The following is a 24,975-nucleotide window of genomic DNA, read 5'->3' as shown; positions in this document are numbered from 1 at the left end:
AAAATTGATATTTAATTTTATGGCGCTATTGTTAAAAATATTAAATTAAGATGTTCAAATAATACTCTAATTAATACATTTTTAAATGAAGCAGATATTTTTATTAAAACAATTTTAGAATATTTACAATCAAAATTTGATTTTAATAACTCTATTTACAAATGTATAAATATTATGACCTTGGAACAGAAACCATCAATTGATGATTTTTATAATTAATAAATATATTAAAAATACCGAAAGACATTGATTTCTTGTTTGAGGAGATTGTAATTCTCTCTATTTTTTATGATACGCCAAAATACTTAAAGTTAGATGATCTAAAAGCAGAGGAGAAATGGGTAGAAATTTTTCATAATAACGATTAATCTCCATGCTTGGGAAAAATAAGCGAGTATGTCTTCTCCTTACCTCATTTTAAAGCCTCATCCGAGCGCATTTTTAGCTTGATGAGGACTGCCTGGAAAAATGAGAGAAATAGGCTTGCTTTAACAATATTAGAGACCGAGTTAATGATTAAACAAATATATAATATGTGATGCCAGGAATTTTATAAATATCTCAATAACGATGGTAAACATTTAGTTCTATTATTTAAATCTCAAATAAAATATAATTAAGTTTTAGCAATGGCGCCATAAAATTTATTGTCAATTTTTAACTGTAAAGATGAATACATCTGCAGCATAATTTTGTGAATCTTTGTTAAGATTCTTCTGATTGCAACTACACATTAACAGCATGTAGTAATTTCCTACATGTGAAATTATTCCTAAATATACCTCTGCCATTCATTATTGAAAAATAATTTCAAAATATTATGACAGCTTTTATAATCTTTATTTAAGAAATATTTTTTTAAAGGTTTATAAAATTTAAAAATTCCGATGGCGGGTAATAGTAACATATCGCAACCAACATTGTGCTGACTCATTTCAGTAACTACACTCTGTTTTTACCAAATTCACTGAGGCATTATCAGAAGAAAGCTGACATGCAATTTATGATAATCTCGAATCTGCTATATTTACCATTATATGGTTAGCTATGTCTTTGCATTTTTCGCTATTCGAGGGGAAAAAATTAGTTTTATTCAAACGACCTTAATTTTAATGAAATGGCGGAGGATCAAGGTAAATATTTTAATATTTCCCTTATTTGATGCATCTGTTAGAATTGCATATGTATGCCCATTTTTCAAATCGTCAAGAATTGACCTCCTGGATTTAGGTCTTAAAACATTAATGATAGTCTTGCTCATTTTTGTTCTACAAGTATAGTTTGCATTTATATTATAGTCGTTAAATATTATGGGAAAAAGATTCAACCAACATTGTGATGATAAGTATCTCTGTGACTGTTGTACTACAAGATAAATGATTACAATTGCCGTTACTGTAGTTTCATCTGTATTATTTCTTATTTTTAGAGTAATTTATTATGTATTTAAACGTGATACGTGATAATTAAGCGCCTATCCCTATAATGTTATACACACACACTGTAGATTTCCAATTGCGATCGTTTTGCGCATAAAATATATTTTTAATTTTAAAATTAAAATCGTTTTTTATTATAAAATTTTATCTTGTTTACATTCTTTTATATTTAAAAAAGATCGTTGTTTTTTTTTATAAAATAATATATTTTAATAAATCAAGATGTTATTTTATTTCGAAAAATAGTTACCGACTTTGTATTTATATAAACTAAATAAAAAATAATAGGCGCCCGCAAAATTTTTTTTTTAGCAATTTTCATATTTCTACCGCAATTTTTATATTTCTCCCGCATAATACCAAATTTCTCCCGCAATTTGAAAATTTTGACCTGGCAACCATGCCTATTATTCCATAGGCATTCAGCTAGTAATGCATCAGTAGATATTTTAACATTCTCACAATAAAAATAGATATTTAATTTTTTCTTTAAAAAAATTTGATAAAGATTCGGAAGGATTGTGATAATAATATTTGCAGATTATAATTGCTACCTGATTAATTAAGAACCTTTCATTCATTTGAGTTAAAAAAGTATTTAAGAGGGAAATAAAGATTTATTTTATGGTATTCCTTGATTCGCCCTTTATTAAAACTGGAACGATAGGGTTGCCTTGATTATTTTGAAATATTTTAGTTGAGTTTAGCAGTGAAAAAGTTTCAGATTATTTAGAAATTTAAAATGGTAGATAAATGCCACCAAGGACGTCAAAAAAAAATTAAAATATTAAAATACTTTTTTTAGCTAACATTTTCTATTTAGTTAACATTATCAAAATTACATTTGGTATATATAAAAAATTTAATTTTGAGGAGGCTCTTCAAATTATTCAGGGGACTCGAGCCCCTGCGTACCCACTCCTAGTGATGCTACTAAACCTCATCTAAGATATATATGATTTCTTACCAATTATGTCAATATTTGATGCCTGACAAACATCTCATAACATCTCAAAGTTAATTATTCAGGCAATAGCTGTCATTTATCTGATTTTAATAAAACTCCTATATGATAGATTTAAAATGTTAGTTGATACGCTTTTAATATTCTTCATATCCATATGTACAGCTTTTTTGGGTGAAGGTTTGTGTCCAATTATTATATATGCTATAAACTTAGTTAGGATTAACATATTTCCTTGTTTATAAAACTGAGAAATATAAAAAATTAAAAGCTGAAGTTGATCGTCAAAGTCGTAAATGTAATAATAAATTAAATATATATAAAACTATACCGGTATTAAAATAACCTGGTTATATACATGTTTATCTTAGCATTGCCAATCAAAAATTTGCAAAAAATTGATCCAAAATATTGGCTGATTTTATTTGTTAAAATTGACCCATCTTTAAAATATTTTTTTTGATAATTTAATTTAAAGTTTAACCTTAAGATGATTGTGCATTAAAAATTTGCTGCCTATTCTGAGACGTACACATTTATAACTCATTTAATCTTGGCATATTATATTGCTTTTAAATTGTTTTAGTGGAGAAACAAAAAGAAATAAATTCTGATGCACTAGATAAGTCTCATAGAAAAAAATTAGGTAATTTATTTATATTCAACTTTATACATTAAAATATAAAGAAAAACAGGAAGGAAAATTAAAAGTCAATAATCGGGATTTGACTTTAGTAAATTATTTATAATAACTTTTTATCTTATATACATTTAGGTAAAGATGAAATCAATGTTTGCTATTGGATTTGCTTTTACAGCCCTACTTAGCATGTTCAATTCTATGTAAATTTTATTCTTAACCCAAAATTTTTAAATAATATTAAGTTTAATATAAAATAAAATTTTTATTTAATATAGTTTTGAAGGTCGTGTAGTTGCAAAACTTCCATTTGAGCCAATAAATTGGTTCAGAGGTTTGTCACATCGGAATTTAGCTGGAGCTGATTATACTGATTGTTCTTTTATTTTCCTATATATTTTGTGTACAATGTCCATTAGACAAGTTTACATTTAAATTTTTACTCATTTCTACATTTATAAATACAGAATGTACAGAAAATGCTAGGGTTTGCTCCATCACGTTCTATATCAAAACAATCACCTTCATTATGGTTAACAAATTCGAATTTCAACAAATAATTTTAATAGGAAAATGAATTTGTATGTTTATTTTAGATTAAATACAACAATTATCTGATTTATTATATAGATATCTAATAATTGTTGCAAGATCACACAATTATGTGAATAGAATTTTTTTCAAAATTTCTCAAAATTTTTATTTCTAGATATGAATTACATGTTATGTTGCATATTTCTGAAATGAAACATTTTATTTATTATATACTATCTGGGCTATGCTGATCAGTAAATTTTTTACCTATCTGATATTTTCTCTTGTAATAAATGACTAAATAAAAAATTTTTTAAATGCATGAGAAAATTTGGTGGTTCTAAAATATCCTTATTGTATTACCCCAGGGTTGCTCTCCTATTTCTACATTTAATATAAAAGTATTTTTTTATAACTTTTAAATATGAAAAACTGTTTGACAGTAAATTTTAAATTGCTAATATAAGGTAAGGTAAAATTATTAAAAAATAATTGTCCCCTTTATTTAAAATCTTTATTATCAAATCTACCTGATCCTTACCCATTTTATTAATAATGTTAAGATTTATAACTTCCTTCCCCTTTATTTAAAATCTTTATTATCAAATCTACCTGATCCTTACCCATTTTATTAATAATGTTAAGATTTATAACTTCCTTGGTGTTACCTCCTTCTGACCACCAGTGGTAGTTGAGGAAAACGACTAAAAACTTTAGTAAATTAGTCAAGTTGGCTAATTTTGGGGATTTGCTTATAATTTTATGGCTATTATATTTCTTATTTAGTTATTTATTTGAATATTAAATTTGTTTATTTTTAGTGTCTGGCTGGCACCAAATCTAATATTTATTAGAATTATTATTTTATTAATAGAAAATTAGGTAGATTTTTTATGTTTGCAAAAACTTTAATAAAATAAATATAATAAAATTAATAATTTTTGTTGCCAAAGTTTTTAATCAAATTTTTTGACTATGACTAATAGTTAGTTGCCTTTTAGTCGACTAAATTTAGTCAATTAACAATACTATGGACTATGAGATTAATTAATATTTGAAATGACAAAGGGGTCCTAATTCCTGATCTAGCATATATTGTGTTAAATCTAGAAACCAATTATATTAGAAAATACATAAAATTCTCTAACATAAGGGCAAACTTTTTATATTTTATTAAATTTTTAATTCAAGTGTTTGAAAACAAGAATATGTTATTTGACGTCTTGTGATACTAGAAGGGTATATACGCCCCCCCCCCCGTTATTTCTAATTAAATAATAATCAATATCATAAAAATCATCCGAATCATTTATTAATGCCTAAACTCATTTAAATTTAATGAAAGAAAAAAATAATATATATATACAATTATACTTTAATATTGTCATAGACTTGAATATAGCATTGTATTTTGAATCAATAAAAGTATTTCTTATGACATTATTTTAAAATAATAATACTTGTGGATAAAAGTAGGACAGATAAAAAGTAAATAAAAGTCCACTTTCATCAAAAACATTATTTAATTTTTTTTAATGTTTTCAAACCCTTGGTATTGCTTACCATCCCAGTGGATATGCTTTCTTATAGACCTATCTCCATGGAAATTGCTACATATATAGGTTATTTAGATTTTGCTTGCAAATTTATTGGTAATGGAACAATTTAAAAATCCTGATAAAACATTTATTTAATTGATAAATTAAAATTACCAAGATTATGATAATTTATAGATGTTGGATAAAAAGATTCTTTTGAAAAATGAGCAAAGCAGCAGAGACATAAGTATTTGTTTGGTTTTAAAAAATTCTTTTTTAACTGCAAGGGTTCACCTACTTAAAGCAGGGCTTAAACCCACCTTCCAATAAAAGGGTTTAAATTCGGGTTTAGGTTCAGTGAAAACTCTGTGAATCAGGTTAAGGGTGTGTCCAGACATTTTTTTAATTTACATATAGATATATTTATAAAAAAACGATTCCATGAAAAATAATTTTTACAAAAAAGTTTTAATATATATTTTTTTATACTGTTCAAATTTTTTATAATTTAAAGTAAAAAATAAAAATTCTTGAACCCTAAACCCTATATTTAAAAAACAAGGTTCTGGTTCAGTAAAATATCAGGGTTCGAAGGGTCCGGGTTGGGATTCACAGCCCTGCTTAAAAGAACTTTATTGTTAATTGGAAATTTAGATAATTAAAAAATAATATTATTTTGATTCAAAGCCATATCCTATTCTATATATAATAAAGTGATCAAGAATAAAAATAATAGGAAAAAAGAAGTCAGAGATATTAATATCATGTCTGTAAATTAAAAATGGTAAAAAATATGTATGTTAAAAATTATTAACTAAAATTATAGAATTATATTTTTACTCATGATATTATATTGTAGGTTAATGATAGTCACTACCTTAAGGTAATACCTATCAAATTTGTATTTTGTTTATTTTTCATTTGGATAGGCACTACCAAATTTATTTTTATATATATTTGAGTTCGAATCCCAGCAATGATCATTTTATTTTCTTAATTTCTCGACCACGTGATTTCGTTATAATATATTAATTTTTGGAAAGCCTCTGTGGCCTAGTCGGCAAGAGCATCGCTTACCAATCCGATGGTTATGGGTTAGAATCGCAATGATCATTTTGATTTTTTTAAATATAATTCTTCTACACCACACTATTCTTCTTAGGAGTTTTTGTACTATTTTTTTAACATATTTATTATTATATCCAAGCAATTTTAATATCCCATATTATACCAAAAATCGCTTATAAATATATTTTTACCAAAATTTAGTGATTTTTTTCACTAATTATAATTCATATTCTTTTAATATTCCCAACCAATTGTGACTCATTTGGCCATTTAATATTCACTATTTTTGTTTTAGGCCTTTTGGGAACATCGACATTTGTTATTCTCTACCACTTACGATTCACCGCCATTTGTAATAATCTAGCCAGCAACTATATATGATATCACAAAAATATTATGGGTTTTTTGAAAATATTGACTCATTTCGATTTTTTTAAAACATCGGCACAGCTTAATCCAAAAGTATTATTATTCGTATTAAGTTCTAACTCCACTCAAGAGGAAAGCGTTTTTTAAAAAAAAACTATGATCTGATGAAAGCTAGAAATTTTTTTAAAATATAGTTATATATGCCAAATCCATTAATTAGAATATTATTATATACTATTTAGAAAAATAAACATAGAACCTTGTAATCAATCTATTCAATGAGAGTGAGAAAAAAAAAGTGTTTTAAGCTTGATAACCATGGTTCAAACTGTAAATTAGGGATTCAAACCGAACCGGTATTACCATTATTATTTACCGAACCTGAAACTTTAAAAGTTGTCACCCGAATCTGAACCCAACCTACAAAAAATGCCTGCGAACTGGTTTGAACCTTTTGATATTTTAACCCTTTTAAAGGTGATTAATAATCAGTTTTGACTGTATAAGTAATTATATTTAGATGTTTTTATATATATCTATTTGACGGTGCCAAACACCCAAGTTAGCACTAAAGAAGTGTTCTCAGTCATAAAAATATTTTCCCTCTTATAGATATAATTTGACAGAAGAGAATCTTAAAAATATTTTAATTGTATTGCCTCAATATTATTTTTTAGAGAATAGTAATAAAATTTAAAAAAAGGTTCTTTATATAATTCTTTCTAATACGCTTGTATAAGAAAAGATTTGAACCAGTTTTTAAAGGTTCAAACCGAAAGCTGATATTATTTACCAACCGAACCTGAACTGTTATTTTGATCGGAAAGATATTCGTTAGTTTGGAGTCCTGCTATAGCTATAAAAAATATTATCAAATGTTGATTATAGGGTGTTGATTATAGTGGTATGTTTAGCATCATATAATAAGTGATAAATCCTATAATAAGTAGCACCCCCCCCCCCCCAATATATTGTACGATTTGATAAATTTCTTTTGATTTTCAACCACATTATCTGTTCTGCTGTCCAAATATTAACAAAATATGCAAAAATGTATATAAAATGTTACCAGTCCAACACGTTCGTACTATAGAATTAAGATATTTACTTAAACATTATTTTTTTTATAGCATTTCCAATTTTAGGGGAAAAAATAAATTTAATTTGTTGAAAATTTAGTTTAAGTTATTATTACCATTGATTTAAAATTAGGGATGTGGCGATATTAAATATCGGATCAGTACCGATATTTAACGTTTTCTTAAAAATATCGGATCGGGCCGATATCTGCAAAAAGACGACTTCGTTTATATTATGCATCATAATAGAAAAAGATTTTATTACTTTTCTTTTTTTGTTATTTTATGTATGTATATTTATTTTACATTAATATTATTTTCTAAATATATTTTTTTTAAACAATGTAACTGCACAACACCCCTTAAATTTTATTTATTTTTTAAAATAGATTTATAGTATTTTAAAAGTTTTTTAATAAAAATAGAAAAGAACACCCAAAGTTTTATTTATTTTAAATATTTTTAAATTAGGTGTGAGTATTTTATATTTTTTAGAGATTCGGCTCTGTTAAGGGTGTGATAACCACTTTGTTCCTATAGCAGCCACATCAACCTGCTCTTTTGAACAAGCGGCTTTAGATCTATTCAAAACAATATCCAAATTAATAAAAAAATCATACCTTTCTCCTTTTACAAACTCAAGCAGAAAATCGCTGTGTCTATAATTAGATCTAATTATCAAATATTTTGGCCCAACCTCGCCATTTGATATTTTTATTTATTTTTTTTAAATGTTATTTTTCTTTTTATAAAAATATATATTTGTATCATTCTTCTTTTGTTTTTTTAACTTAAACTTATATATGACATATTTTATTATATTCTCTAGTTAATTTTTAAATAATAATATTTTATCATATTTCTATATAAATTTTAATAAAAAAATTGAATTTTAAACTATTAAAAAAAAAATTAAATGCATAATTCGATTTTTTGCATAAAAAATATTGATTTCTTAATTACATTTCGTTCAAATAGGCGTGGTGAAAAATCAATATAAATATCGGATCGGTATCGGATCCGTGAAAAATATGTGGACCGGCACAGCCCTATTTAAAATATTAGAAAAGAAAGATATTAAAAAATGGTCTTCATTTATTCAAAAATATTTAAATTTATTTCCCTTACTCGTTCCAGGATAATGTGACAATTCGGTAAATTATAATGTAGGTCTAGATTCAGTTTGATATCCTGGCTTTACCTCTCAAAAATAATTTATATTTTTAAATGTATATATTTTCCAAAAAAAAGTAATATTAAAAGCTAACCAATAGAAATGTCGGGCTTAGAACATTCTTACATAATATTAATCCTAATCCTAACTTATTTTTTTATCCTGCAACTAAGTTAGGTTTTTTTAACACTTTTAAAAAAAAATTGTTTTTTTTGTAAAATAAACAAAGAAATTTTATTTATAATAAAACGAAGAAATTTTTTGATTAAAAACTTTACACTATAATATGAGTCATTTTGAAAACGGGAGCACACTTACTTTCCTTTCTGCAAAGTCGCTGAAATCCTGTCTTAACATAAAAATGGCGTGCGAATTATGTATAAATATTTATTAAATATGTGCATATATTTTATTTGCTATTACACTGTAAATTAATGTTAAAAATAATCCATATATTATTAATATAAGTACTGTTAAAATTGATATAAAAAAATAATAATAAATGACAGTTTAACGTTATGATTTCTTTTGTTTTAAAATACTTCTAATGGAGAGGTTGTTGGTTATCGAATTGCTTGACGAACAGTTCGACTCTTGATCGTCGTAAGAATGTATTTGTCGCATGGATATCATTTTATATGCTGGCGTTTTGTAATAATTGGTTGGTAAAGAGTTCTTTTTTAGTATACTTTTAGGATTAGTCTGTTTTTCGTATCCAGGTATGCAATAATTATTTTCAATATTGGCCGTGTATTCAGGATTGGAAAATCTCCTATCCAGCACTTCTGCATCATATTTAGGCCCTCTATCTTCTTTATCCCTATCATTGAATGCTAATTTGTGTTGTTTTAATATAGATGTCGTCTCGGTTTGATTTGAAGGGGTGTTTTTTAGTTTCGAGTTTTTGAGAATTCCATAATGATGATCTTGAAAAAGTTTATAAGATAAAGATTTGGGTACGCTTTGACTGTGCTTTAAGTCGGGGCTATTGAGATAGTTTATATTTGATTTTAGTATTCCTTTTCTAGGAGAAGCCATGTTCGAATAAGTTGAAATATCAGAGCTGAGATTACTGTACGGTACATTTTCGTCACTTTGATTTTTATGACGAGTTAGACCATGTCCATCACGTGCTAACATCTGCTGTCTTCCCATCACATCACCCGTTTTATTTTTTAATATGCTTTTGATTATTGGCTCGGATTGTTGAATTTTGATGGATTTTTGCGAGTTGCCACAACATTTGCTGGAATTGTAGAAACTCCCTGAGCATTTATTTTTTAATATGCTTTTTGGTTTGGGCGCTAAATTACTTTGACGGCAATAATGATGATTGGTGTTGTATTCGTGGAAAAGAGATAAATCGGTCTCTAAGCTAGGAGATCTTTTTGAAACATGTTCGAAACCATTGCTAATATCAGTAGTAGATTCTAACGACAAATTTTCTAAGCTGAAACAAAAGCCCTGTTCAAATTTCGTCATAGACCCATTGTTGTGTTGAGATATATCGCAGTCTTTACCACTAGCATTTATTAATAGCATTTGTTCATCATAATACATACATGAAATGTGGTCATAAATAAATATTCATAATTAATTTAAAATAATTAATAACTGTATAACAAATGATTAGATTTTTTTAAATAAAAATTAATATTATATTTTAATTCGTAAATGAATGAATGCTACTTAAAAATTAAAACTAAAATTGTCAGATTTTTAAAATGATCTGATTTGACAAAAAATTCTATTATTTTAAATAACAAGTTAGTATAATTAGAAACTAAATAAAATAACTTATCAGCCAAGATTATAAAATAAATTAGTATGATGTATGATCCCGATAAAATATGGCAAAAGGACATAATAAAAACTGACTGTTTTGGCACTAGATATTAATTACGATTAGGTAAATTTTGTGTTTTCATACTTTTTATAGAGATATCTAAATGAAATCTTGCTCTCATTTCTTTTAAAATGATAAGAACCACTCCCTTAATTTTCTAATTATAAAATCTCCAATATTTCATTTCCCAATTAAAAAAAAGATAGTGCAAAAATCTACGAATTAACATATCTATAAACATAATTTATAATCAAGCATTTACAAGAAAAAATTTTGCTACAAATTATATTTAAAAAATCGAAAAACGTGACGCTTCCCAAAAGTGGATAATTGGTATGGGATCGGCGTTTTATCTTTTCTATTTCCAAGTGTGAAAGCAACATTTTTTTATGCTACCGCTATTAAATTATACAGTCAAAGAAAAGGGCTATTTAAATTTACGTAAAAGAGAATTTATCAGTACCGAAAAAATATATTAATAAAAAATAATATTTATTTAGTGTACACACCTAAAAAAACGAAATATGCCTCAAAGCCTGTTTATGAACTTAAATTAGTTTCAAGAATACAACAAACCAGTTATACAGCCTATCATTTAAATAATTTTCAGAACAAATGCTTTCAGTTGCTTTTTAATCATATGGTTGACCATAATTTTGTCGCTAATTGATGAGACTAGCATCGATATTTAAATGCTATTTATTAAATTGATATCATATGGTCAGACTTATAATTTTATATTGATTGTTTATATCGTTAATAGGATGATGATTTTATTTTGATATTTAAAATTCGTTTTACGTTAAAATGATTATTTTTTCAAAAAAAAAATGATAAATATAGATAGGGAAAAATTGTAAGAGGATGTATAAATATAATTTAATATAAAATATTTCCAAGAGGTTATTCCCCCATTCCCACATCTTAGATATCCTTGCGCCATTATATTATTTAGCGTCATATTTGTATTTTGCCATGTAAAATATAAAACCTATAAAAAAATTTACATTTTATAAATCCATTAAAAGTATTTTTTTGATGGATATATAGTGGGGATTCGATAATATAATTTCCTAGGGATGAACATAAGAGTTATTTTTATACATTCATTGTAGTACGTTTATTAGTTATATATAGACATAAGGGGTAGCTAGTGGGGAAAGGGGAGGGGGGGATTTTATTCAAATTCTTGTTTCTACTGATACATGGAGATTATATATGACAGAGACCTGCAGAGGTACCATTTGCAAGTTTTTAATTTTTCGGCCGTTAATTTTTATAGCTAATAATGGCGATTTAAAATATTTGGATTTAATTCGACCCGGCCCGAGTATATTAAAAAAGGTAAAAACCCAAAATTTTCACTGCCCTACCCCCTAGAAAAATTCTGGCTACGCCCTAGACAAAATATGGCACTTTTGGTTACTTAAAATTTACAAAAATTCTCATTTTTTTTTGTTGAAATTAATTTGATATTCACCCTTCCCCTCCACCACATTTCTGAAGAAAAGGATGTTTAACGTTACTATTCATTTTATTATGTTTTAACATTAATCTCATTTTCATCGATTAATAGGAGTATATCCTTAACTAATAATATTTTAATTACCCTAAGAAACCCGTAAAAAAACTGTCATAAAAGTCACAGATATTTGAGTGATAAAATTTTACTTGGATTTTTTTTTAATTTCTCTGTTCGATCCATCAAAGCGGTTGGACTTCGGAAATACTTAACCACCACCTTTCTGAAAATGGAGTAGTTTGAGGCAAGAGCCAGATTACATATTTTTCAAAATAATATCGTATACATGAAGGATGGGGAAAAAACAATTGATTTATAATAATAACACAATAATTTTGGAATTAAAAATTCGTTCTTATTATATTTACGTCATTAACCATTCAATTTTTCAAGATTTTTTTTGACAGTATAGCTAGCTATATGTCGTTTTCCATACAGTTTTAAAAGTTTGTGGTTCCTTGAAAAATATGTCAGGATTATACGTATTGTTTTATTTTAACATTCAATAACTAATTTTTTATTTTTAGAAATTGGGTTAAAAATTTTAATTTAAAAAAAATTATGAATGCTTTCTTAATTTTAACTATTTTATTTCCTATGTTTTTACTTTTTATAATAATCCATTAATGAAATTCGCGTGAATAATATTTTTTCTAGGTCATATAATATAAATTGGAAGTGCAATTTTTTAATCAAATTCATATATATTTTTTGGTAAGATTCCAAATTTATTCCCTATATTTATGATATGAAGGAAATAGGAATTGCATCTCGGAAAAAAAGTAGCAAGAGGAAAGAAAAAATGAAAGTTGAAATGAAAAAGGATATAATTGGTTTGGTTAGCTTAAAGAAAAATTGGAAAATATAGAGGATATTTATTTATACCATATTTTACTTTAAAGATTATATTGACATTTGATAATTATTCTCTAAATTTATATTTGAGCTAAAATTGGAAAAGAAAACAGACAAACAAATTTAACTTTATAGATGAATTAATGGACCCATTCTATGTTTTTTTAATATAATTGATTTAAAATAGTGCAGCGACATTTTTCTTTGGTATATTTGTAATATTAAAATGATATATTATATTATATTTATTGATTTTTGGTTATATAAATGATCGTTGATTTGATTATAGTATTTGTGATATTATGAATTAATGATTTAGGAAGCTTTTTTGAAAAAAATAATTCGAAAATTTTTGTAATAATTCCTCTGTAGCCGATAAATAAAGAAGGACGATTTTTAGTATTAGGTTGACATGATTATATCCAATTTCCTATTTTTCTTTTATTATGCCTCCATTTTACTATATTTTGCATAAAATTATAAAATTTTTATTGTTGTAAATGTTTTTAAGCCACTTTAGTTCTGAAAATTATTTTTTCGATATAATAAATCAATGACTTCTACATCTCCCCTTAACCAATGATAATACACCCCCCCCCCACATCAAAACTACCCCTTTTCAATTATAATACCTCATTTCACTAAATGTTGCATATAAGTTTTATTTATATACCAAATCCACCCCCCCCCCCTACATATACTTCTTCAAAAAATTTACCCCCCCCCCCCAAATCCCCCTACTACCATTAGCAAAAAAAGTAAATTTTAATCAAAATTAACAGAAAAGTGGAAACCCAAATAAAAAGCAAAAAAAAATAAAACTACCCCTCACCCTTCAATTTTATATAAATGATCATAACTACCCCATCCCCCCTAAAATAGCCTTCTATTTTATATTAATTGCTTTTTTGGACGAATAAGTTCCATTTTTAATTCTCATCATTTTTAAAAAAAAACATTATTTAAAAAAAATTTTATAATAATATTTAAATATTAATTTAAAATGTTTTTAATACATGTTTAAATATATTTTCATCGTGAAATATAGTATCTAAGGCAATTTTGCTATATTCTTGACTATTTACAAAAATTCTCTTAAAAATTTTATTAAATATTAAATTTTCAAAATTTAAAATTTGGATTAATGAAGGTCAGCAGTCCTGTCCTATCGGTCATAGACCGGGATTCATTTTTTTTGAGGACCACATTCCAGACCGATCTCTTTATTTTTTACGGTCGACTGGTCTTTTATTAATATTTAAGTTTGCCTTAGTATTCAATTAATATAATTTTTTTGTATATTTTATTTTATGTTATTTTTCTAGAAGAGTTATTTTGGTTTTTGTGAATTTTTATTTTGCAATATGAATCCCATAAGTTTGTCAAAGAAGCATTTTACTCATACTTCCAGTAAACAATAATTAAATGTAAAAACGAAAATATTTTTAAAATAACAAAAAATAGGGCCACGTTCTGGATCTATTTTTTTAGAGACCTTGGTCCGGTCCGATATAATTTTTAGATATTTATATTTTATTTATAATAATAAAAATTATCTAATTGTAATCTTTTAATATTGAATTTGGAAATAAAGATTTTAATTAGTTATATATATATAAGTCGTATGGGGATTCGGAATCCGTGGGGATTCGGAATCCGTGGGAATTCGGAATCTCTTGATTTTAAATCCTTTACCGAGGGCGATTTAAATTTTTTTAGACATTATTTAATTTATATGAAAAATACATATAAAAATTAATTTAAATTAGAAGTAGTTCTAAAGTTCATGGAAAATTAGATGAAATTTATAGGGTAAATACTCTACACATGCTAGAATATATCCGGTTAAATCGGATTTTAAAATTTTTTAAATCGCTCTCGGGAAAGGATTTAAAATCAAGAGATTCCGAATCCCCATACGACATATATAAAATTAATTTAAGAATAACTTTTTACATTTCGCGTTACTTTGTAAAAATAGTAACGTCTTTACCGTTGTTACTTTTAGTAATGCCGAAACTTAATTTTTATACAAATCCGATCATAATTAAATTTAAAAAAATTTACAATTTTTTCTTAATTTGAAATACTAAATTGTTCTTAAAAGTTTTTATCATATAAAAAAAATCATTTATATATATAATTTCTTTTTTAAATGAATTTTTTTAAAATTTTTAAATAACATAGTAACTATGTTACTAAATATCACAGAATAATGTAGAAATTTGAGTGAAATATAACTATAAAGGGGGTGAGCCATGTCTAACTGAATAATTTGTTATTTTTATCCACCTAACCTTCCAAGGGTTGTAAAACTAGGTAAATTTTAAATATATGGATGGTTTAATTTTTCCAAAATATAATTATAGGTAAAATACCTATCCTATAAATTTCAGACAATATGATCATGTTGCCTGATTTCACACATGACAATAACATTATATATTTTATAAAAATTAAATTAATGCTTTTAAGAAGAACTTGATTAACAAAATATAACCTTAATTGGAAGAAATCCAGAGGTGATAATTAATGAATATGTGAAATAATAAATAAATATTAAATCAAGGTCAGCCAAAACATTTTTATGCAATATAAAATTTTTTGGCTATTTTTTTCACGTTTAGTGAAAGAGAAACAGTATTAAAATATCATGTGAAAACTAAAACCTACTTATAATTTTGAACAAGATATTTAATTTCAATTGTTTTTTACAATAACCCATTTTTTTAAAAATATTTTTATAATAGAATTCTCAGTATATATTAATAATTTACAAGAACAACATATTCTAAAGAACATAAAAATTAAGTTATTTATTATATAAACTACATGCCAATTTTAATAGCAATTTACTATAATACACAAAAAATGCACATATATAATTTGAGATTAAGTTATAAAAATTTGATAAAAAATTAAGCATTTTTTACAAGTAAAAAAAAGGTAATTAAATTTTATGGTATCTGCATTATATCACAATTATCCCATTTTTTAATGATCTATAATAATCAGATCTCCAGAGGTCAAATTATTAGGTCCAGTCTGGATTAAATGTCTTTTACCATTTTTAAACTAAGTTCAGATGTTTACTTTTTTCAAATTATTTTTTGGCCCAACTTTCAAGATTTTTTATTTTTTGGGCAGACCCAGATTTTTGAAATTTTAATCATTCTACAGATGGGTTTCTTTTTAAATTTAGTGATTTTAAACACTATTTAAAAAGGAAATTAAAAATGTGAGCCCTCAATAAAATATAGGCCCATTACAGAATAAAAAATATTTATGTTATATTTCCTTCCTATTCTTCCTTTTTGTTAGATTGAATATCACAATATAAAAAAAATTAATAGCTGGAAATTATTTACTTGATTTTCTTATAATATATTATAAGAATAAATAAATATTATCAAATTATTAATATTATTGCCAAATATATGAGGTTGAAAATTCACCTATGGCACACAACATTCCTGGCCATATTAGAGCCCTGCACAACCAATCTTAGTCTGATATACCAAGCTCAGATTGGTCAAATATTTTATTGAACCTAGTCAGATCTAGGCCTTAATTCTAATTTTTGACCAGAACTTGAACTTCAATATAATTTTAAAATTCCTAATGTTTTTATGAATATTATTATCAAGAATAATCACAAAATTGTTTATTAACCTATAGCCCTTATAATTTTTCCAACTTTATTGAAATATTATTTTTTAGCAGTCCATTAAAAAATTCCTTAAAATAAAATTTAAAAAAATTCTTTAGTTGAATTGAGCTATGTATACCCCAGCTAAAAAGATTATAGTCGAAAGATAATTTTCAGGATTAAAATGTATTCTATCACCACAGAGAACAATTAGACAAATAATATTATGTATCTTAATAATACACTTTTGTATACAAATAAATATAAACAATTAAATATGAATAACGTTAAACTGTGTTTTATTAAAATAATAATTACTAGACCTTCATTAAAGTTTATGTACCTTGATAAAATTTAATTCTCTAACCTGACCCTTTATAATTTTTTCGTAGGACTTGACTAAGCCCATATATGTACGGGCTCATACTCTAGCAATTTATAATAACAGAACAATAATAATTCAATTTAAAGAGAAAATTTCACTTTTATAATAGAATAAACGTTTAAAAATGAAATAGTTTAAACAATAGCACACACATTAAAATTGATTAATAATTAATATAAACAACCCTATTTCTTATTTATATATAATATTAGTATAAATAATATAATAATCATATTTATTACCAGATCAATAAGTTCTGTAATAATTAGCTAACTAATATCCTACATTAAAATGGTTAAGATAAGATCATGTGATCTAATAAAACATATGCTTCTATTATTGATTGAGAAATCATATGATTTATTGAAACATATGTTTCTTAAAATATAATAATAACATATATGATAACTATTTTAAAAAGAGTGAAATAACTATAATTTTAAATTTGAAGAAGTGATAATATTTAATAAATAATGCAAATAAATATAAAATTCTAAGTTAGAATAAATAAAATTTGAACTTAAAAAGGAATTTATATATTTTGTTGTTTTTCTGGTACTTTATAAAACTCACCTGAGTATAGAGAATAAGGTCTAGCAAGAGCTGTCATACCCCATTGATAAATAATGCTGAAGCATATATAATCCTTTAAAGGCAATATTATACTTTTTTTTTAAATAAATCACAATATTAAAAATTATATCATAATATTAAAAATTATATCATAATATTAAAAATTATATCATAATTTTGTTCATTTTTTCTGACTACTTTAGATGCTAACAGCTCCTGTAATTTTTATTTCTTGCTTAGGGGCAATAAATAACCACTCCCTTTTCTCTGATGACCTTGATTTTATTTACATGAATATTATAAATATAGTATCAGACTCTCTTCTAAACTTCTTAGTTTCTAAGAGTTTCTTTAAATTTGATACTTTATATTTTAACTAATTGATTCTGTGAAAATTATCCATGGGTATTCGAGTTTACCCTTCAATACTTCGGTGAATAAAAATGGTACTCGGGTGGGGTTTAATAGACCCCAATTTCAAATGTATATATCTCCAGTAATATTCATTATTTTTATTTGATATTTGGATAAAAGATAGATTTAACATTATTCTTGAAAAAATATTTAAATATTTTTATTTCTTAAGCTTAGATTAAAGATGATGAGGATAATTATAATTTGTGCCTTTAAAAATAGCTTACTTTTTTAAAATTTCAAATATAAGATTAAAAAAATAACTTATCCATCATATAATCATGATAATTCTGGATTGTTATTCTTCAATATAAAAAAATTACACTAATACATTCAAATATAAAAGAAATATAGAACATACAAACTTACTCTGTGGGGTCTCACAAACCCCAATCAGTCACAAAATGCTTATATCTTAAAAACTACTCGACCAAAATATATGAAATTTGGAATATAGATTCTAAGATATATTTGATTTGATGAAGCTACTGAAGAATCTTGATCATAAAATTTAACCGTTTTTATGTAATATCATTTCTAGCATGGTTGGGGTTTCATATACCCCACCAGAGTATTGAAGGGTTAAATATCGCTTGTATAATTAAGGTAAATTACATGCTCGAATCTAAAAAGATTAAAATATATGTATAACTTATTTGATTATAATAAGTTGACTATAAATTCATTTTATTACGCATCTATTAGTAGTTGGCAATATGTTAAACATCTATTTTTTTTTTAATTTGAAGAATTTTTATAGATACTTCAAGTAACCCAATTGCATGTTGCCTTTAGTGTCTAAATAGGAAAATGCGGTGATATTTATTTTTTGAAGAATTAAAATTGAATTGGTCACAATAAAAATTAGTAGAGTTATTTGTGGATGCATGCAGAGGCTCGATCCCCCAGCTCCTTCAAAAATTTGAATAGCCCCCTGAACGAATTTTATTTTATGGTCCCCTAATATACCTTTTTTGATAGCCTATTGGGCAATTTTTTTTAGAATTCTATTATGTTTTTTAAAAAATTAATAAGATTATATAAATTTTTATAAAACGAGTACTATTCATTAGATTATTAACTAAATTATAGTTTTATTGTGTTAACAATTGCAATCAAATTCTATGTTAAAAATAGAATATCAATATCACTCATAGCTATACTAATTTTATATTATTTATATGTATATTACATTTTAGCTATTTGTTTTTGAAATTCGAAATTAAATAGATAATATATATGACATATAATAGGATAAATAAAAAGTATTATAATATTCAAATATCAATCAAGCATTACAGTTGAAGCTTAATTATTTTTATCATTTAAATTATTTTATAACCCTTATTAAATAAATATAATCATTTATTAAATGAAAATAAAATAAACAATTTAATATTGTTATGAAAAAGTGAAAAACCCAACTAGTTCATCAGAAAAAGTAATATGTTTAATTTCAAATTTTGTCCAAAATAAAAGGAACATTTACCATGTTCTACAAAAAAACATATTTAACACTGGGCATAAATATAAGAATTACAAATGAATCGTTAGTTATCTGTAACAAATATTATATATATAAATTAATTGAAATATTGTGCAATATTTAATAATTACAAAGTTACGCCATCTTTTCTGCCCATATTCGAATGAATATTAGTTTTAATATCTTAACACTACAATCTAAATGATCAATATATTATGTCATGGCAATTAATACTATTTGGCCACCATCTTTATCGACCTGGAGAAAACACTACCAAGGCAAATATTAGAAATTTAAGACTAAGGATACTTTCAGGATACTCAAATATAAATGATCGACTAAATAAAAATAAAATAGAAAATATGTTTTTGCCAAAATGGTAATAGGGGTGACTAGGGTAGGCACTATATATTATTTTCCTAAAGTATTTAACTATGGTAATCCTTTTTTAAATAATATATTATTTTCTTTCACCTGTACGCGACTATAACAAAAATTTAGCTTAAAATGTGTATATAGATTTCTATATTACAATTTCCATTACCCTAAGAACACTTTTATACGGCATTAATAATTTAAAATAATTAAGGCTTACCTTAATAAGCAAGAGATCACATTTATTTATCTTTATCCAAACTTTTCATATTTTTTAAAACCGAATAATTTTTGTTTAAAAAGTTAATTTCATCTAAATAATAAAAAAAGGTAAAAATATTTCAAAATTTATTGAAGGCCCTTTAATTTTTATATGTCCTTTCCTAAAAAATTCCAATTAGAGGAAAAGGTATTATTATTCAAGGAAATGGGAAAATTATAAAAACTAGGGGAATTTTTTTTAAAAAGAATTGATTGCTAAGAAAATAGTATTTTATTTTATTAATCTAGTTTATTATTTTCTAAGGTTCTGAAACGAATATATAATGTACATTAAATTAAGCATCTAAGAGGAATCTAAATTTTATTTAAAAGAATAATTAAATTTAAGGGTAATTTAAAGTATACCCTTCCAACATATTATTTTTTATCTCAAAGGCAGACTAATCATTCATATTCAAAAAGGCTATCCTGAAATATACCGCTAAGCTCGTTATAACATCGGATGTTCGCTCTTAAATGTTGTAACACTTATAAGTGTATTATACCAGAAAAATTGAACTGGGGTTCGCTAAATTCATACTTGGAATATACTCATGTCGCTTAAACATATTTTTGAATAAAACTTCTGGTTTATTACAATTAGATGAAATTGATGTTTTATAATAATACTTTTGACCAGAGCCCTTTAGAAACCGGCATCAGGATTATTTTATAAGGAACCAAAATGTTTTCTAAAATTTCCAGGGTTCTAACGAAGTGGTAATTTACATATATTGTTTAAAATGATGTGTGCTTTATTTTAGGTTTATTTATATTTTTGGGATTTTTTTGATTGCTTTAACAGAATTTGAAACCAAAATATGGAATCCTCGGAATCGCGTAAAATTTAGGCACAATAACTTACTTCACAATTTTAGGAACCATAACTACTTTTTTTGTAAATATTCTGAATCGAAATCAGAGCCATTTTTCATGCAAGTTCCAAAATCTGATAATAAATGAGACATCCCCCAAAAATATTAATATTTCCTTTGTAGACCGATGAAAAATTACATTCACAATTTTAAAAAAAGAAGAATTTAAGTGGGTTTCTAATTCAAATTCGGCTTTAGAAATTTAAATTAATTTATTTAAACTTAAAAAATTATATAATTTTAAATAAATGTATATATATTTTATCCATAGTTATATTATTAGAAGAAGAAAAAAGAATTTATATGCCATTAATTGCATAATCATTCCCTATCAGCTTCTAGGAAATTTAGTAATTTTTTTAAAGTCAAGAGTTCATAAGTTAACCTATAAATAATTAAAAAATATTAGCCTTACAGATAAAAATAAATATAAAAGCCCATAAAATTAAATTAAAATAAAATAGGCTATCGCATAAAAAATATATTTAAAAAAAACAATTTTTTAATTTGGAATAATTTTATTAATATTTTTTGGAAAAGCATAATGCCATTATAATAATGACAACTACCAAAATGTTAAATGCAATAAAAATTGAGGCGGACTCTTCAAGTATGTTCTTAAACGGGTGTGAAACTAAATCTTTTTTATAGTATTCGGATAGGGATATTGTAATCATTTCTTCACTAACACCTAAGTATATTTTAAAGATTATAATATACTAAATATTTGTTTATACTATTCGTTGTGGACACTTGTGCCTCGAATTCATGAAATAAATATTTTTCTACATTGTATGCCTTTTCGTGAAATACATACTCCGATAATTTAGTAGCTATATCCTTTCTTCCTATTTTTATTAAATTATCATACAATACGTAAAATGACTCATTTTTGCTATTTTTATTCCTAAAATTTAAATGTCCATATATGTGTAACAATGGCATAAAATACCAATTTTGTAAATTTTTTAAGCATTCAATATCCGTCCATCTCGTCAAATTAGTTATTAATTCATAAAGTTTCACACATTCAGTGTTTTCAAGGTGATTAAATACGAATAAAATTTCATGCTTATTTAAATCATACGTTGCTAGGCCATATTTAATCCATAAAAATAACAACATATTCTTTGGAAATAAATATTTTACAATGATAATAATTACGAATGATTGTTACGTTACTTTATTTAAAAATCAATTAAATATAGTAAGCCTCAATTCCATAATCACATTAAGCAATAAACAACATGAAACCATAAATGTATTAAGAAACAATATTATACTATTTATTTCCAAAATATGGGAAGACTATGTTTCCTATTTAATATTTTATTTTCTCTTTTATTGAGCGCTTCATAGGTTTTCTTTTCCATTGTGAGGTGTGTAGTTCGGCAACCTCATTCTTCATCTACAATACTCATATGATTCAATTTCCTAAGTTTTATAATCAATAAGTATGTTATATCAACTGATTCTTCAGAAACATGGAGTTACATTGTTATTTATGCGACTTTTAAGGTCTGCATAGAATAAATACTGGTTAATTTCCTCGGTTTGGATTATGATTTAGATCAAACCATCCTGGTTTGATATTTAGCTGCGGTCCCTTGTATTAATTCTTGCAATCGGTCTACGGTTCAGTCAGGTCTGGACTTAGAGCAAAATTATATATTTTAAATTTATTATATCTTTTTTGTAATAATCAAGTTAAATTTAAACAATAATGAGTAGTTTAATTCTATTCATACACAAATCTAATTAATGATGATTTTCCAAAGAAGGTGGCTTAGTAATAGAAATATATTAAAGCTAAAAATGCAATATTTAAAAAAGATAATTTTTAATCTAATCTCTTAATAAAGCTGATATTATTCTTTTATTAAATAAACGAATTTTTATTGTTGTGCCACCTTGTCTTTTTATTTCGATATTTGAAAATAAATGTAAATTTTCAATTTTATAATAATGATATTTTGCTCTATGTTTCTATTTAAACGCAAAATAAAATCGGATTGGTCCTTAATTTTGGTTGAAAGTTCGGTTTAGTTTTCAAAAAGTGATTTCAGATCTAACCATGACTATTGCCATCTGCAACCTATCTGTACCTTTTTGGAAAGTTTTCTCTTTTCTATACTTTGCACGACACAAGTCCTGTTTGAGCATTTGACAATCCCTTCTCGCTTTCAGAAATAATCACATTTCAAAACAAGACCGGTTGTGAGCGATTTATGTTCCCAGAACATGTACCTAAATCATAGATATCTTTTAATTATTACTGGAGTTTTCACTATCTTAGCAGACCTTTGAATGATCCAAATTCAGACTTGTTACAAAATTTCAATAATACAACTGAAAACTTGCGGTTTTATTCCATTTTCGATAGTTGTTAATACTTAAATCATAAAATGAAACCTATCATTATATTTATGCTAAGTGATAAGGAGGTAATTAATCGTATGATAGCAATATTGCCTGAACTTAAAAAAACTTAGATTTATTATTGATGATGTTTATGCAAAACTTCGCGAACATAAGTCCCCTTATTATTTTCTCTGCAAACATATATTAAAATATTTTTCTACGAATTTTTCAACCTTTCAAGTTAGGGCTTCTAGTAACATTTGTATAAGGTAAAAAGGGCGAAAAAATTGACATTTTAATTTTTGTCTTGTTAAATAATTAAGCATACTATATATATCACTAATTGAATATCTATATAAAAATATATTTTAATTATAAAAGTCAGCCATTTTACTTAAATATAATAAAAGTTTGTTTAATTCGATTCCTAAATTCCTTCAGTTCATAAGGAAAAGGATGATATTAAACTTAGACGATCAATTTAAAATTATAACAGAAAAAAAGAGACAAATCGAATAATAAATAATCACTTATTTTTTTTTATATACATGTTTGAAATAAACAAAAACAATAGGGCCAAAAATATATAATTAAAAAGAAGAAGGATAGGAATTAGACAGAAATTTTGAAATACAAATATAATAAATAAAATTGTGTTTTTATTATTTTTTTTGTACCAGTCTTTTTATTTTTTTGTTATTAAAAATATTTTCGTATTTACCTAATTTAACTCTTGTTTATTGAGGACTATAAGTAAAATGCTACTTCGAGAAATTTATGGCTTTCATACAATGACATATATAATACCTAGACTGACGATACATTCATTAAAATGTATTTTTAAGCGTCGTTAAAAGCAAATCAGCTGGACCCGCCATTTTGGTAACACATATAGTAATTATTCTCATGTTAAAAACTATTATTAAACTGATAATTTGCTTCCTTATTATCTCGATGATCTGGTAATTCTTTAATAAAGTTAGCATCAGATATAGGAATAAATTAGGCACTCGTTTAAAATTTTAATAATGATTAGTGTAACCAAGATGGAGTCTCCGGCTGATTTGCATTGATGTAAATGAATCGTCAGTCTAGGTATTATATATGTCATTGCTTTCATATTGGAAAATAAAAATCAACTAAAAATTCACAAACTAAAATAATTCCTCTAGAAAAATAACTTAAAATAAAATATACGAAAAAATTAGGTAAAAAATTATTTAATTGAATAGTAACGCAAACTTAAATAATAAAAGATCTGTCAGGACTGTGCTCCTCAAAAATGATAGATCCGTCAATCTGACGGATCCGGTCTAAGACCGATAGGACCGGACCGTTGACCTTCGCTAACCTAACTCTCATCACAGTTATTTTAATCCTAACCATAGTCTTTTCCTGGTGAAGGCTTGATGTGGATTAATTCTTATCCAAAAAGTGCATTAAATAAACATAATAATTAGCAATATATATTATCAATCGAAATAATCAAACTCTCTTTCTATAATTGGCTTTAAAAATATGAACCTTAAATTTTCTAGAAAACATATATTAAAAAAAAAAGAAATTTA

General features: G+C 25.2%; 2 protein-coding genes across 5 annotated transcripts; one reads left to right on the top strand and one right to left on the bottom strand.

The window, feature by feature from the left end:
- Positions 1 to 2,241: 2,241 nt before the first annotated feature.
- On the top strand, positions 2,242 to 3,889 carry LOC135926170 (calcium load-activated calcium channel-like). Of its 3 annotated transcripts, XR_010571797.1 has the most exons (9): positions 2,242 to 2,583; positions 2,624 to 2,701; positions 2,990 to 3,049; positions 3,091 to 3,137; positions 3,179 to 3,246; positions 3,322 to 3,466; positions 3,511 to 3,624; positions 3,674 to 3,707; positions 3,753 to 3,796. XR_010571797.1 is itself a non-coding variant. In XM_065461915.1 (8 exons), the coding sequence occupies exons 1-7, from the start codon at positions 2,523 to 2,525 to the stop codon at positions 3,601 to 3,603; spliced, it is 552 nt and encodes a 183-aa protein (XP_065317987.1). In that variant the 5' UTR covers positions 2,242 to 2,522; the 3' UTR covers positions 3,604 to 3,624; positions 3,674 to 3,889. The 3 variants fall into 3 exon arrangements, 2 of the variants coding, with proteins under 2 accessions (XP_065317987.1, XP_065317988.1); XM_065461915.1 differs by having other exon boundaries at positions 3,674 to 3,889; XM_065461916.1 differs by lacking the exon at positions 2,624 to 2,701 and having other exon boundaries at positions 2,245 to 2,583; positions 3,674 to 3,888.
- A 5,304-nt stretch (positions 3,890 to 9,193) lies between these two features.
- On the bottom strand, positions 9,194 to 17,426 carry LOC135926147 (uncharacterized). Of its 2 annotated transcripts, XM_065461875.1 has the most exons (3): positions 17,305 to 17,373; positions 12,323 to 12,396; positions 9,194 to 10,319 (listed from the first exon to the last, which is right to left on the bottom strand). In XM_065461875.1, exons 2-3 carry the CDS (start codon positions 12,354 to 12,356, stop codon positions 9,322 to 9,324), a joined length of 1,032 nt encoding a protein of 343 aa, XP_065317947.1. In that variant the 5' UTR covers positions 12,357 to 12,396; positions 17,305 to 17,373; the 3' UTR covers positions 9,194 to 9,321. The 2 variants fall into 2 exon arrangements, with proteins under 2 accessions (XP_065317947.1, XP_065317948.1); XM_065461876.1 differs by lacking the exon at positions 12,323 to 12,396 and having other exon boundaries at positions 9,195 to 10,319; positions 17,305 to 17,426.
- Between the last annotated feature and the right edge of the window lie 7,549 nt (positions 17,427 to 24,975).

The sequence above is a fragment of the Gordionus sp. m RMFG-2023 genome, chromosome 3, assembly GCF_954871325.1.
Source record: "Gordionus sp. m RMFG-2023 chromosome 3, tfGorSpeb1-WG-v2, whole genome shotgun sequence".
NCBI lineage: Eukaryota > Metazoa > Nematomorpha > Gordioida > Chordodea > Parachordodidae > Gordionus > Gordionus sp. m RMFG-2023.
The sequence above is the reverse complement of the archived record's forward strand: the minus strand, read 5'-3'. Positions and strand labels throughout refer to the sequence as shown.